Consider the following 14,482-nt stretch of genomic DNA (forward strand, 5'->3'; position numbering starts at 1 on the left):
GTTGCCATCCCTCATGGTCTTGGAGTGTCACTATCCACCTCGCTCTCGCACAGCAACTCATCTCAAAGTTGCATCTCTGCTGTGCCATGCTATCGTTGTGCATTCTCTCCCTTGTCCCCTGTGCCATTAACAGTCTCGTCCAATGGCCATCATTTTGCAATGTGTCCTACCAAAGTCCACTTACTTTCCTTAACAGTCAAAGCGACGTTTACGATGTGCGGTTGTTCCCTGGTCCGTGTGCTCCTCTTTCGGTCTCTCGGTGTCGCTCCACAATTGGGTAGTTTGCAGATCTGCGACCCGGACCGGGAATCTGTGCTCATAAACTCGTGCGCCGTTCCTTCATGGCGGTCCCGTGGCTCAGGGGGCTGAGTGTGCATGCTACCGCTGGGCCATTTGGTCCAAGGGCGTGGGTCATGCCGACCTTAGTCTTCTTGTCACATGGAAGGCCATGCAGGGTCACGCATGAGTGTGTTCGATTTCACCTGTGATTTAAAAGCAGGCGAAAACCCGCTGAGACTGAGCCTCACTATTCATAGGGACCTGGGCGACCTGGACTCACAGAGCTCCTCACCGAGTTTCGTGGAACTCGGAACGCGATGCTGGCTCCTAGCATCGGCTGGGGCGGTGTCCTGGGGGGGGGGGAGGGGTGCGTCTCGGATTGCCGCTGACCCACGGGCGTTTTACTTGAATGTGAAGAATCCCGAGCGTGCAAGTTACTCGACAGCTCATCGCTCACGTCCGCACACGCGGTGGAATGGAGGGGGTTGGGGGTGTCATCCGCCGTGCCAGCGAGAAGCTGGCGGCGTCACACGGAGTTCGCTTGCGGTCTTTCCACCGACGAGGAAGCCCCTGGGGCACGGCTCCTGGAGTCCTCGTGGGGCCATTCAGGGGCACACGGAGGCAACCCCTTGATCGTACTTGCCCACCGTGCCACACCGCGTTCCATCGTGCGTAGCCAGACGCTAACCGCAAACAGGTGGCGATTGTGCGTCCCCCGGCAGGGCCGAGTAACTAATTGGCGCGTTGTTTACGTGACTAACCTTTTTACTGGCTGTGTCGGGTGGTGGAGGGCTACGACACATTTATACTTACAGCGATGTAACTCAAAAACCTTTATATTCTTGGTTCTTTTGGTAAAGTCACGTGGAAGGGAAATAATAAAATAATATTAATATAAAACAATAAAATTCTCACGATGTTTCGACTGCAACACAAGCAATCATCATCAGGTGTGAAATCCACAGCAAGAAAATTTGAAAAAACCGCCACTTTTTTCAAATTTTCTTGCTGTGGATTTCAAATTTTCTTGCTGTGGATTTCACACTTGATGATGATTGCTTGTGTTGCAGTCGAAACGTCGTGAGAATTTTTATTGTTTTATATTTATATTATTTTATTATTTCCCTTCTACGTAACTTTACCGAAAGAACCAAGAATATGAATCCCTGCAGTCACGAAAGCTTTAAATACAAATTCAAAAACCTTTATCATGAATAATATTGTTCGCGAAAGTCTACGTGTTAAACTAACCTATTTCTACCCAAAATTTGCTATGTTACGCACTTTGAATTCACTCTACATGCTGCTATGCAGTCGAACAACATTGTTTACTGTGTGTACTGTGTTCTGTATGTGTACGACTTGGCAGGCAGCCGGTCTCATGCTTCGTGTGCCACTGTTTTGGTAATTGTACATCACTCAAGGCAAGGCATTTACATGGAGTGTGAGATATTATTCCTTTTAAATGTCGTGTGTTTTATTATATCTCTCCGTGGGTTTGTTGGCGAGCGGCCACAGCCACCACCAGCAACAGCTATAAACAACTTTTAAAATAGCCATCTGACTAGGATTTTAATAGTACAATTTACGTGACTGATTAGCCAGAAGCAAACACTGTGGTGGATGACAAACATTTGCTGGGTGTGGATGGGATTAGCTTCGTTGCTACTTGCACAGTGGAGCTCACACAAAACGGTGTTGACAATAGGCTTCTGGTTACTTATCGCCTTTGGTGGCCACCCATTGTTTTTTAGAACTATTGGATAATGCGTGTTTGTTTAGCGCCATTGCGTAATGTACATTATTGTGTTCTGTGTATTATATTGTCCTTGCCGTAAAAAAAACATAGCGGTAGTCGCGTATCGGATATCTGACGCACAAATGGAATATTTTAAACTCTACGGTAATGGTGCAAATGTGGTCATCCAAAACAGACCGTACAACAGTGTAACGACGCAATGCCCGATCCACAAATATGAAGCAGAGACATCACAGTGATACAACCCCGCTACTCCTCACGTGGTTATCTGGCTTGACCACCTGAATGTGAAATTGTAGTTGTTGCTTTGCATCTACATCAGCAGCCATACGACAAGAAGGAGCCTGGACTCTTACTGATGAGAAATTGAACGTCAACACCGATCCAGGGCTGGCTCGTATTGAACCAATGCCGCTGAAAAGATGCACTCTCAGAAGGCCACGTAGGCCGATGGAATGCGTAAAAAAAAGTTGTATTTTGAGCGTGGACAGACAAATATGGGAAGGAGACGTTATTCCCGCTTACTTATTTTGTTGATTCAGGTCACCGATTCATGCTTGTGGTTCTGATTATTGGGTCAAGGGGGTGATGTGCCTGCGTGTGTGTGGTGTTGCGACCTGCATTTGTATTTGTTCACGTGTAACTCTCGGCTCCTCGGGTCGTGCGCACAGGTCGCAATCGGGTACCCGATACCCGTACCCGGCCGGGTACGGGTATCGGCTCGCCACGTGCGAATGTTGTTGGGCCGTGCTCTCGTGTCCTCTCTTAGCGTGGGGTCGACGTGGCCAGCGGTGCGTGTGCGCGTGTGTTTACGTGCCCGCGCGATGCACGTGTTTCGCGTCGTCACGGCGTCGTACGCTTCGGTGTCGGTCCACGCCGTCACCGGCCGCCGCGCGTGACATCCACTTTGCCGCGCGCGTCACGCGTGCGCTCGCCGCACAAGAGGCCGTTGTGACGACCGGAGCGTGCTGCGCAACACGACCGGCCTTGGCAGCGGGAGGTGGCGGCAGTAGTGGCGCTGGCGGCGGCGGCGGCGGCACCCCCTCCTCCCCTTCCCACGTCACCGCTCCAGTTGTCTCCAGTTTCGGCGATAATTTCGTTCGTGGGCAGGGGAAGAGAGAGCGAGAGAGAGAGCGAGCGGGGAATAAATCGGGGGCTTTGTGGAGAGAGCGTCGGAGAGAGCGGCGAGTGAAGGCGACGGGCGTCCCGTGCTGTGCGCGTGCTGTGCGAGCAGAAGAGCCATGGGTGTCGGCGTGCTGCAGTGCTTCCCGTGCCACAGCCGCAGGAGGAGCAAGCAGTCGGAGGCGAAGGTGCGCGCGGAGGGGGAGGAGGCGGCGGCGGTGAGAGGTAAACGTCACGGCACCCACCACCACCTGGCTTAGGTGTCGTTCGACCCGTGTGTCATCGTCGGACACGGGTCTAGAGTGCGCCGTGCACTCCGCTTGCACTGAAGTGGCTTAACGGGTCACCGATTAATTGGCGTTTGCTTGATCGCTGTGAATGCAGAGGCATACGGCGTCTGCTGAAATGTATCTTATTGCGATCTAAATTGTCTGTTACTTTACTGCGCTTTTGTGAATTGTTTTTTTTTCTGTTGGATTCATGTTGCTGTTGTACCCAATAAACTTTTGGTTTTAATGGGCTTTCACCTAAATTTTAAACATTTGATAATGATGAATAGGTATCATCATCATCATTATCAGCCATTATCAATCCGTCGCTGGATGAAGGCCTCCCCATGTCTCCACCATCTCTCATGATCTTGCGTGGCAACGATCCATCCAGCACCTGCACATGAACCGATTTCATCACTCCATCTCCCTCGGTGGACGCATTCCGTTCCTTTGCCTGCCACTGTTGTTTTTTTCCTCTCTTAAACATCGTCATTCTCGTTAAAAAGATATCTCTGCTCTAAAAAACAATACCCCTAAATTTCGATTTAAAGCTTTCGTGACTGCAGGGATTCACCTTCTTGGTTCTTTCGGTAAAGTGACTTTACCGAAAGAACCAAGAAGAACAATACCCCTGCCAAATCAGTCAGCTTTTGGGGGGGTCCAGGGGGTGAAGTAACTGGTGGTTTTGATGGGTGCACCGTAATGCGTGGAAGCAATAGGGGAGATAGTGTTGGGGGTTAGGGGCAGAGGTGGGACAAAGTCATTGTTATGCAAGTCCAAGTCGAGTCGCAAGTCATCAAATTCATGACTCGAGTCTGACTCGAGTCCAAGTCACATGACTCGAGTCCACATCTCATAGGTGGGACAAAGTCATTGTTATGCAAGTCCAAGTCGAGTCGCAAGTCATCAAATTCAAGACTCGAGTCTGACTCGAGTCCAAGTCACATGACTCGAGTCCACACCTCTGGTTAGGGGTGCCACTGTTGTGAGATATTAACTCCCTCGCCTGGTATACAGGAGCCTGTGGGTTCGATCCCGACCCCGATGCCTGTATATTTGGAGCTTGCGTGTCTCTCTCCCCGTGGTCACGTGGATTTTTTTCTGGGTCCTTCGGTTTTCCCCTCCACATTTAGAATCAACGTCACGCGTTTGGAGTATTTAGCTAGTATCAATTTCCACGCGATGAGCCACTTCGTTGAGCTATCATTTGTGATAGCCAGGTCGCGTGCGAAAAAGAGCTACATGGCTCACTGGGCCCTCCTGTTAAGAGCATCAGTGACGATGTTATCAGCTGCGGTACCGATAAAGTAAACATGAAAAATGCTGACAGGTTTGGCAAAATTCCAAACTTATATTTAATTTCATAACTCCAGAATGAAACATCAGATTGATTGTCATGAGACAGACTTTTCTGCCATGCGACAAACATAACTTTCATTGGCAAAGCTGGTGGGAAAGTGTGCGACCCCTTTTCTATGTGGGCCAAGGGTCACTTGAACGTGTCTTAGATGTGGCCCTGTGATCTCCAATTCCGTGGGCTGTTCTTCGACACGGATTCTTCACCTCGTGACGTGATGCTGATAGCACAATCTGGAAAAAAAATTGGGGGGAAAAAATGACCAAAAAATACCGACGGTTTCGTCTTTTTACACCATGGAGCTTTGAGCGGAGATGTCAAAGGTTATGGCAGCAAAACGGCGAGCAGCTAGAACTCGAGCGGAGAGAGGGGGGGGGGAGCCGTTCATTCCTTTCTGTACGAGGTTTTTGCACCGAGCGATAATCGCTGTACCTACGTGCAGGGCATCTCAACACTCGCTGCCGTCACTCACACTCACTCCAACTGGCAGTGCTCCCATGCGGGTGGGGGGGGGGCAGGGGGTGGAGGGAGGAGGGAGGGAGCCCTCTCTCCGGGAACGCGGCTCTAAAGTTAGAACGCACCGCGCCACCCCGTCTCACCGATCAGGGCTCGCACTTGACCTCTCCAACATTTGCCACTGCCCATTGTGCCAACTCGCTACGGTGGCTAGGAGATGTTAACTCCCTCGCCTGGTATGCAGGAGGTCGTGGGTTCCATCCCGACCCTGACACCTGTTGTATATTTGGAGTCTGCGTGTCTCTCTTTCTCTTCATCATCACGGTGGCTAGGAGATGTTAACTCCCTCGCCTGGTATGCAGGAGGTCGTGGGTTCCATCCCGACCCTGACACCTGTTGTATATTTGGAGTCTGCGTGTCTCTCTTTCTCTTCATCATCAAGGTGGCTAGGAGATGTTACTGGTAGGAACCCACTGGTTCCACCAGCCCACAAGGGATTATTGTGTCCGTCCATCGTGCAGGGAGGGGCTGGGTGGGGAGGGGAGGGGCTGGGTGGGGAGGGGAGGGTGGGGAGGGGCTGGGTGGGGAGGGTGGGGAGGGGCTGGGTGGGGAGGGTGGGGAGGGGCTGGGCGGGGAGGGGCTGGTCACCCCGTGGTGCCCTTATAAAACTCAACGTTTAACCTACTCACGCCGGCTTGTGCCCGCCCTCACAGTCGGGCATATTTGCGGAGTACACCACGCCGCCGTTGACCCTGGCCATTGACCGAGCAACCCAACGTTCCTACTAGCTCCCTCCGCAGGAATGTGTTAACTCCCTCGCCTGGTATACAGGAGGTCGTGAGTTCCATCCCGACCCTGACGCGTGTTGTATATTTGTGGTTTGCATGTCTCTCTGTCCCCGTGGTCACCTGGATTTTTCTCTGGGTCCTCCGGTTTTTTCTTCCACATTTAGAATTAACAAACACGTTGAGAGTATTTGGCTGCTACAAATTTCCAGGTCATAAGCCACTTCGTTTTAGCTCTCATTTGTGATAGCCAGGTCGGGCCTTACCTGGTAAAATAAAAAATAATTTAGTTTCTAGTTTAGACATCGGAGAGTCACGTCGATCCGAAATTGAAAACCCATTTCAGATGTCGCAGTGGTTAGGTCAACCGGCCCTCGGAATAAGGGGTTGGGTCTCTGACTTCTCCTACGACTTTGCAACAGCCCAATGTAAATCCACTGCTAGATGAAGGCCTCGCCATGCCGTGCAAGTGGTGGACGTTGTTCTAGCATACTTCGCCACTCTGGTCAATGCATATTGCTGAAGGGTGGAGACCCCAATCAGTACCGACAGGTTCAGACATAGCACATCGGATGACGTTAACCAGGGCTGGCAAGAAAAACTCGGGTTAGCCAGATTCATTATCAGGCATGAAAAAAACATTTGGCCAAAATAATTATTTGAGTTTTTTTTTTATGCATAAATGGCCCAGCATGCAGTTTACCTGAACCCTAGGGGTCACTGGAGCCTGCACAAGTGCTGCTCACGGCTCCGGTCTGAGCCTAACCGTGGGACAAGCGCTTCGGCAAAAGCGCCTTTGACAGAGAAGGTCCAGCGAAGATGAAGAGTTGGGGTGGGGCAGGGGGGGAAACATGAGATAATAATAAAAAATTATAATTCGTTTATCCAGAAAGCCCTGACCGAGTCCGACGACTCGCTCTCGGGAGAGCTCTCCACTTTGATGTTGTGGAATTCGCTTGGACACACGTATGCGCATGTGTGCGTGTGTGTGTGTGCGTGTGTGCGGCACATGTCCAAACTCAGCGTTTCGCCATTAAAGCTCTGGGGCACCCTCCGTCTCCCCCCTTAAATGAATCCACGTGCACAAATATTGAGAGTCGGGGGAAGAAAAAAGATACGCGCTGTCGCTCCTTGAAAGCTTGCCAAATCGCAGTTGTAAAAATAAGCGTATTTAAGCCGCTTGTTTACACACGGTTCAGATTTTTCCTCGATGGGTTGCAATACCACAACTGTTTTTTTTAAAGAAAGCACTGCTGTAAGCAAGCAAACACAGCAACAAACCAAAAAAAACTTGCTGCATTGGCGGGTGTTCCACTATCTGCGCTAACTCTGTGTCAATAGTCAAACTTTAAAAGGCAACCTGGAATGTTTGGCAGAGCGGTTATTCCAGGTGCTCAACTCGGAGAGCCCAACGCCAGAGTTCAAACACAGAGCAGGGCCACGGAGCGGACCGCTGGGTTACCGAAGAGACGACTTCGTGTCTAACCGTAGGCTGCTGCAGGAAACGACGATGCGGGGATGGGGCCGTGTGGCTCCTCGCTTCCCCTGGGCTGACCTTGCCTGACCTTGCCTGACCTTTCCTGACCTTGCCTGACCTTGCCCACCAGGTTCCCTGAGCTTAGAGAACTTAGTGAGTGGAGAAGGAGGCAGAGGAGCCCGTGGCTGCGTCAGGTCGACCGCGACTGTCGTGACCCGGGGATAGGAAGGGGGCTCGCTTTTGGAGTTTATCCAGTAGGGACCCCCTAGGAATGGGGTTCGTTCTCGGGGGCTTGATCAGGAAGAGACCCTTGGGGGGGCTGGTGATGGAGGGTGGGTGGTTACCACGTCTATGCTCACACTCTTGACTTGTAATCTTACGGCGTGTGTGAGCATGGGTGTGGGTGCACCATGCGTGGTGCTGGCCACCCACTCCCACGTGTGCCGTGCCGGCCTTCATAGGTGCTATTCGCTAACAACACTGCCCCAACAGTCTGTTAAGGCTATACGGGGGGGCCTTTGTATTTGTGGGTGCGCCACTTTCCTCGTACAAACTAGCGGTGTGAGCATGTAGTGTCAATGGTTAACGTTTTTCAACTGCAAACCAATTGACCCGAGGTCAATTCCCAACCGCAGATCTAACATTGGTATCTATTGACATCTGAGCCGGTCCTGGGCCTCCCCTAGGCCAGGAGTCGGCAACCTGCGGCTCCGGAGAGACACGCGGCTCGTTCAGGACTGCTTTGTGACGTTATTCACGTGCATTGCGGCCTCTTGAAATGTTGAGTTATTCCCCGAATATATAAAAAAAAAATGACCCCTGTTTTTTTGGTTACCAACCAGAGGTCGCAAACGGGTTTTGATTCCTTACCCGTACCTGGCCGCACCAGGGTCGCAAATGAGTACCCGTACGGGCCAGGTACGGGTAGCCATTCCCTACCCGTACCCTACCCGAAATGAGTGACAAACGGTTACTCACCGGTGACTCACGGCCTACCCGTACCCGTACCCGGCCGCACCAGGGTCGCAAACGGCTACCCGTATTTGGCCGGGTACGGGTAGCCGGGTATCGGGTAGGGTACGGGTATCGGGTACCCGGTTGCGACCTCTGTTACCGACCCCTGCCCATAAGTCGGCTCGGTCCTTGTGTGAATAACATCGGCGCGGTACCGCGGAGGCAAAGGCAGCAGCCGGGCGCGGTGCCCCCAACAGTCCGTTAAAGAACGTTTTGTCGCGTCCCGCAGAGAACAGCGTCAAGGCGTCCGCCGTCGAGACGAAGCCCCTCCGCAAGCAGACCGTGTCGCCGAGCCCGTCGGTGGCCAGTGCCCAGGCTGAGGAGCCGCCCGTGCCGGTGGCCGCCAGCGGCTACGCGGCACGCAAGGCCCGCATGTCGTTCCGTCACGAGATGGACGCGCACGAGTCGGGCGTCTTCTCCACCATGTGACCTCGGCGGCGACGCAGACAGGCCGCGGGGGCTCGCCACGGAGCGCCGGCATGTCTCCCGACAAGGGGGGCAGGCTCCGGTTTCTTGGGAGGCCGAGTGGGAGAGCCGCGGCAGTTCCGGAGGTTCCAGATTAAACCCAGTATCCGATTCCCGCACCGCGAAACAAAATGGGAATGGCTCTTGTCGGAGACGAAGTTGGCTGTACCGCCCGGCCCCGGCTGTTTTTGCGTGCGGTACTCGTGCGCCACGATGAGAGAGTGGTCGATGCGACGCCGTAAAGTGGCGTTGTACTAATGTGCATTTTTTACAACTTTTAAATTTTTTTAAACAAGTACAGAGGAGCATGTGGTGAGCAGTAACACCGACATTGTCCCTCGCGATTACAATGTGCTAAGGGCAGGTGGCCGATTTTAAAACTGTATGAAGTCGAGTTGATTATAATAATTTTTTTTCTACGATTACGCTGAATTTGCCTACTCTTTCCCATGGTGTCTGCTCCGCATGGGGAGCAGGAGTTGGGATGCGTCTTGAGGCTCCTGCAATCCACCGGACATGGAGAAAGCAGCTTCCATTCGTGGTATCGGATTTCTGTGCTTGAGGAACGGCTGGTGCACAGGGCATGAAAATCTTGGTCCAGACTGCAGCTTCCAGTTAACTTTTGCCATTTTATTTCCACAAATGGCACGACGGCAGAGATCGAGCGAGCCAGACTGTCGCCGAAAAGTTACCGCACGTGCCTTGAATTACGCAACGCAATGGAGCGATGCTTCCCAAGCGCCGGTGAGCAGTGGAGCTGTGAATACCATAATGCAGATGCAGCCAAAACCTGTAAAGGACGTAAGTTGTATTCGGGGAAGTAGGGGGTGGGGGATATGTTGGGTGGAATAGCGCACTAGTTAACCGAACACTCGCCTTGCCCCGTAACCATCTGGTTATCCAAACAACCATTAGTCCTCGCCTTCCCACTGAACCTAACCCTACCTCTAAACCCACCTCGTGTGCTTCAATGGGGTTCCTTTTCATATTTGTTTGCTTTTAACTTGTGGTGTTTACAGTGCCTTCACGAGGTTCTGTTTTGTCTACAGCTGTGTGGTACACGATTGAGATGGGCACAGGAGCCTGTGTATAACAGAGCATAACTCAGACACTTTTTAAATAAATATATATAAAAATGTGAATTACATTTCTATTACTACCCTGACTGCATTGTGTAGCCATGTTGCCTGCAAGGGTAACTTAAACTGGTTTATTATTACGTTCTCTTGCTTTTTACCGTTCAGCTTTTCTGAAACTATCACTGTGAATACGGCCATTGTGAGCCATTAGGCTTGGGGTTTAGGCCTCTCTTTGGCCTCTAGCTGTCCGTGCCGTCACTCGGGACAGACGGCCACCAGCTCAAGTGGACATCACCTGCTTCAACAGCAAAGATCGTCCTTTAGGTTGAGAGAGAGAGAAAAAAAACTACTTTTGGTCATTGTTAACGTGTTTACAGTTTTATAGATTATCGTGGGGGGTTTTTTTAATCGTTGAAAGGGCGAGGGATGGGCGGAGAGTTTTCCGGGGGGACTAAGTTCACACTCACGAATGCGGTGACCTCGTTTGCATCGGACGCGAATGTTGCCACTGTCAGAAGATGACACGATCCACACAAAGCAGCCAGTGATGTGCCTGAGGACAGCAGCTCGGTTCAGACCCAAGTGGGGTGATTGGTGATGATGGTAATGATTTATTTAAAAGTGCCCAACACCCAGAGTGGAGACCCGAATGGGGTCCTCCGCTGGGCCGTTTACACTCGCACCGTGTTTACGTGGACCGCCACGTGGCATCTCGGTCACGTGGCATCTCGGCCACGCAGTTACCTTCGTGCAGATAAACGCTCCATTCAACGGTGGCCTCATTTCGTACCGTGAGCTGCAAGGTACAATTCCGCACACGGATGTTTGCGTAAAGCGCGTATACCGTAGTTGTAAAGTGTGCATTTATTGTGTGTAGATATCAGATACGGGAGGGTACAGGATCAGAGTGATGCCCCCCACATCAAGGTTTTACCATTTACCCCCAGCACCCACTTGAGGCATGATCGGGTGTGCCGCTTTCTCCACAGACCAAACACGGACATTTAAATTCAGTCAGTCAAGTCAGTCTGGCTCAAAAGGGCGTGCTACTGTAATAGAGTTCAACGCAATGCCAGTACCAGCTCAGCCGAAATCAATTCCTGCCACCCCGAACACATGTCAATTCCCGGAGTGTTCGAGTCAAACTCGGATAGGTGGCAACTCGAGTGTATGGGGCCGTCCATAAATGACGTCACGCATCTAGGGGGGGGGTCACATTTGTGACGATGTGTGATGAGGGGGGGGGGGGTTGAGAAATGTGACGTCACACAAAAATGCGCAACTTTAAATAAATATATAATTGTTATAACAACACTAATTGTTATAACAACACTCATACAGCATCAGAGTGCAGCGCCACATTAAATACACACTACAATGGCAATAGTTTAAAGCGATTTTAAGCATGTTTTATTTTTAAAATGGAAATATGGTTTGGGGGGGGGGCAGAGCTTTGTGACGTGATTTGAGGGGGGGGTCTGACTTTGTGACGCCGTGTGCCGAAGAGGGGTGGGGGGGTCAAAAATCGTTCAAAATCGCGTGACGTCATTTATGGACGGTCCCGATGGTGATCCTAATGCGGTATTGAAATGTTTCGGTATTCGGCATAAGGTCATTTGCATTGTATATTTGTACAGCTGTATATAGAATGTAATTTAGCTGTGAATGTGGCTTCACCCAGCAAAAAGTGCTCAACCGTCTCAGCTGCTGCAGACATGTTCAACAGCTGCAAGTTGTCAACATTGCTTCTGCAATGTTGAACTGAAATGGGTTCTTCTGTGAGCTGTGGTCCAGGGGTGGATGCTGGTTCACTTAGTAGTTGCTGGAAGCTTGGAAACTGATAAAGAGGATCAGTGTTGTCGCCTTTGTATTCGTTTTAGTAATGTTAATTAAACAAAAAATATTAACACGCATTGTTTTGCTGTATTCACTGTGGTGTGTGAACTGGTCAGCGTGTGTGTGTGTGCGTGGGGAGCGGTAGTGTAGTGGTTAGCGCGCCGCGCTACGAACCCGGCAACACCAGTGACGATTATCTCAACCGGTGCTGGGTGCGGTGTGTACACATCGCCACTGGGGAGACAAAGGCGGGCGGGCGTGGTGTTGGCCACCCCCCCCCCCCCCCCTCGTGTGTCGTGCCGGTCTTCATAGGTGCTCGCTAACAGCACTTGCCCCAACAGTCTGTTCAGGCTATACAGGGGACCTTTGTCTTTGCGTTTGTTATTAGTGTGTTGCTATTTGAGTGCCTCCCGTATGGGGGCTGTCTGGTGCCCTGTGATTGGTGTCCCATACTCTTAGGTTTTTTCGGTAAAGTCAAGTAGGGGAAAGAAAATAAATAAATAATAAATATGTAATAATAACAATAATAGAAAAAATTATAGAAATAAAATAATAAATCACGACGTGTCGGAGGCAACACAAGCTTCCGTCTTCAGGTGGAACCGTCACAGCACGATTGCTGCATCAAGTAAAGAGTCGTGATTTATTATTTTATTTCTATAATTTCTTCCATTATTTTAATGATTCATCTTTTATTATTTATTTATTTTTACCTACTTGACTTTACCGAAAAAACCTAAGAGTGTGAATCCTTGCAGTCACGAAAGCTTCAAATCTAGAATTGGTGTCTCAGTTTCCTGCAGCGTCATAACAACGTGTAAAGCACACTGGTTGCGCTTCGCATCATCATCATCATCAGATATGACCAATCCACTGCTGGATGAAGACCTCCCCAACCCATCGCCACATAACAATCCACGTAGCCACGGGATGACTTCATCGCTCCATCTCCATGGTGGAAGGTCCTCCGTTATATTCCCTATTTCGGCTGTCACTTCCGATGTACGTGGAGGTGCTAAGTCCGAATTACTTCGTGGTCTGGTGAAGAGCTGGGGAGGTATGATCGTGGAGAGGTCTGGAAGTGCAGATATGAATGCTTATATTCTAATCTTGCGTATTATATGTTTAGGAGCAAATGCCACCGTCAATATTTTCATAACCACAATTATATGGTCCATAGTTTTGGTCGCATGGTCGCAATTGCACTGTAATTTGTCTTTTTTTTAAATCCTTTATATTAAGTTCGCTTGCTTGCTTGCTTGCGTGCTTGCTCGCTTGCTTACGACCGTGCAAATCTTTCGGTCGTTTTTTAACCCACTTCCCGTGATCCAATCGAGCTGACATTTTCCACACAGACTCGTTGTGCGATACAATTAATGTTCGTGAAAAAAAATTCCCAAAATTGTACACTGTTTAGGAAAAACAAATTAATTATTTAATTACCAATTGCTTAATACTGGCAGACAATCATCTGACCCATAGGTGGCAGCCATCTCAAGCCAGAGGACGAGAAGACTCTAGCCGCCACGCATATAAAGGATTTATAGTGAAAAACTTTGTTTTTACGGGTTTACTTGTATGAAGCCAAATCAACAGTCATAAGAGAGGGGGGGGGGGGGTGTCACACAAACAAACGAGTGAGGCTTGCGTGTCCAGGGATTGCGCCCTCTGGTGTTCTGGAGTGATTCCCTAACAAAGCCGGGGGCGTAGGGACTGAGGGACCAGGGGGGTGGGGGGGCGGAGTGGGGGGATGGAACTTTAATTTGACATTCATGGAGATGAATGATAACATTGCAGGTCCTAAACATTTACCCATTAGAAACATATTGGGAGGGTCCTGCATTGGGATGTTTGGCCGGTTCCTCTCTTCTATTGTTTGGTCCGTGGAATAGAACGGCGGTGCCCGGAGAAACCCCCCCCCCCACCACCACCACAAACACGCCGGGGTAACACAGATCCACACAGATAATAACACTGGTAGGAACCCACTGGTTACACCAGCTCACAGGGGATTATTGTGTCCGTCGTGCAGGGAGGGGCTGGGTGGGGAGGGAGGGGAGGGTGGGGAGGGGCTGGGTGGGGCTGGGTGGGGATGGGCTGGGTGGAGGGTGGGGCTGGGTGGGGGGTGGGGCTGGGGAGGTGGGGCTGGGTGGGGAGGGGCTGGTCTCCCCGTGGTGCCCTTATAAAACTCAACGTTTAACCTACTCACGCCGGCACACACACAGAGACACACGCACAGAGTCACACAGAGACACACACACACAGACACACACAGACACACACAGACACACACACAGACACACACAGAGACACACACACAGACACACACAGACACACACACAGAGACACACGCAGATGCATTCACAAATCCGCTTCTGTGCTCGTGCTGCCACCACGTGGCCAGGGGCCGGCAGCGCACCACGTGGGTCCCTCCTTTGCACACGGCGCGCGTTTACGGTATCTGTCGTAAACGCGCGTCTCCCATAATGCACGCCGCCACCATCGCCCCTCCCACCCCGCACTTTACGACGACGGCTGCCGTAAAGGAGATCGTCCCTGGAGCCCACGCTGCTGTTTAAAT

At 50.9% G+C, this 14,482-nt stretch overlaps 1 protein-coding gene across 1 annotated transcript in view; it reads left to right on the plus strand.

Annotated features, from left to right (window-relative positions):
* Nucleotides 1–11,976, plus strand: part of LOC144732601 (uncharacterized) — a 32,259-nt gene extending 20,283 nt beyond the window's left edge. The window contains exons 3-4 of the mRNA XM_078614075.1: nt 3,273–3,385; nt 8,751–11,976. Coding sequence (XP_078470201.1) covers nt 3,280–3,385; nt 8,751–8,950 — 306 coding nt within the window. The 5' untranslated portion in view covers nt 3,273–3,279 and the 3' untranslated portion in view covers nt 8,951–11,976. The remainder of the gene's footprint in view (nt 1–3,272; nt 3,386–8,750) is intronic.
* Nucleotides 11,977–14,482: the final 2,506 nt, after the last annotated feature.

Source organism: Lampetra planeri, chromosome 43 (assembly GCF_965212315.1).
Source record: "Lampetra planeri chromosome 43, kcLamPlan1.2.h2, whole genome shotgun sequence".
Taxonomy (NCBI): domain Eukaryota; kingdom Metazoa; phylum Chordata; class Hyperoartia; order Petromyzontiformes; family Petromyzontidae; genus Lampetra; species Lampetra planeri.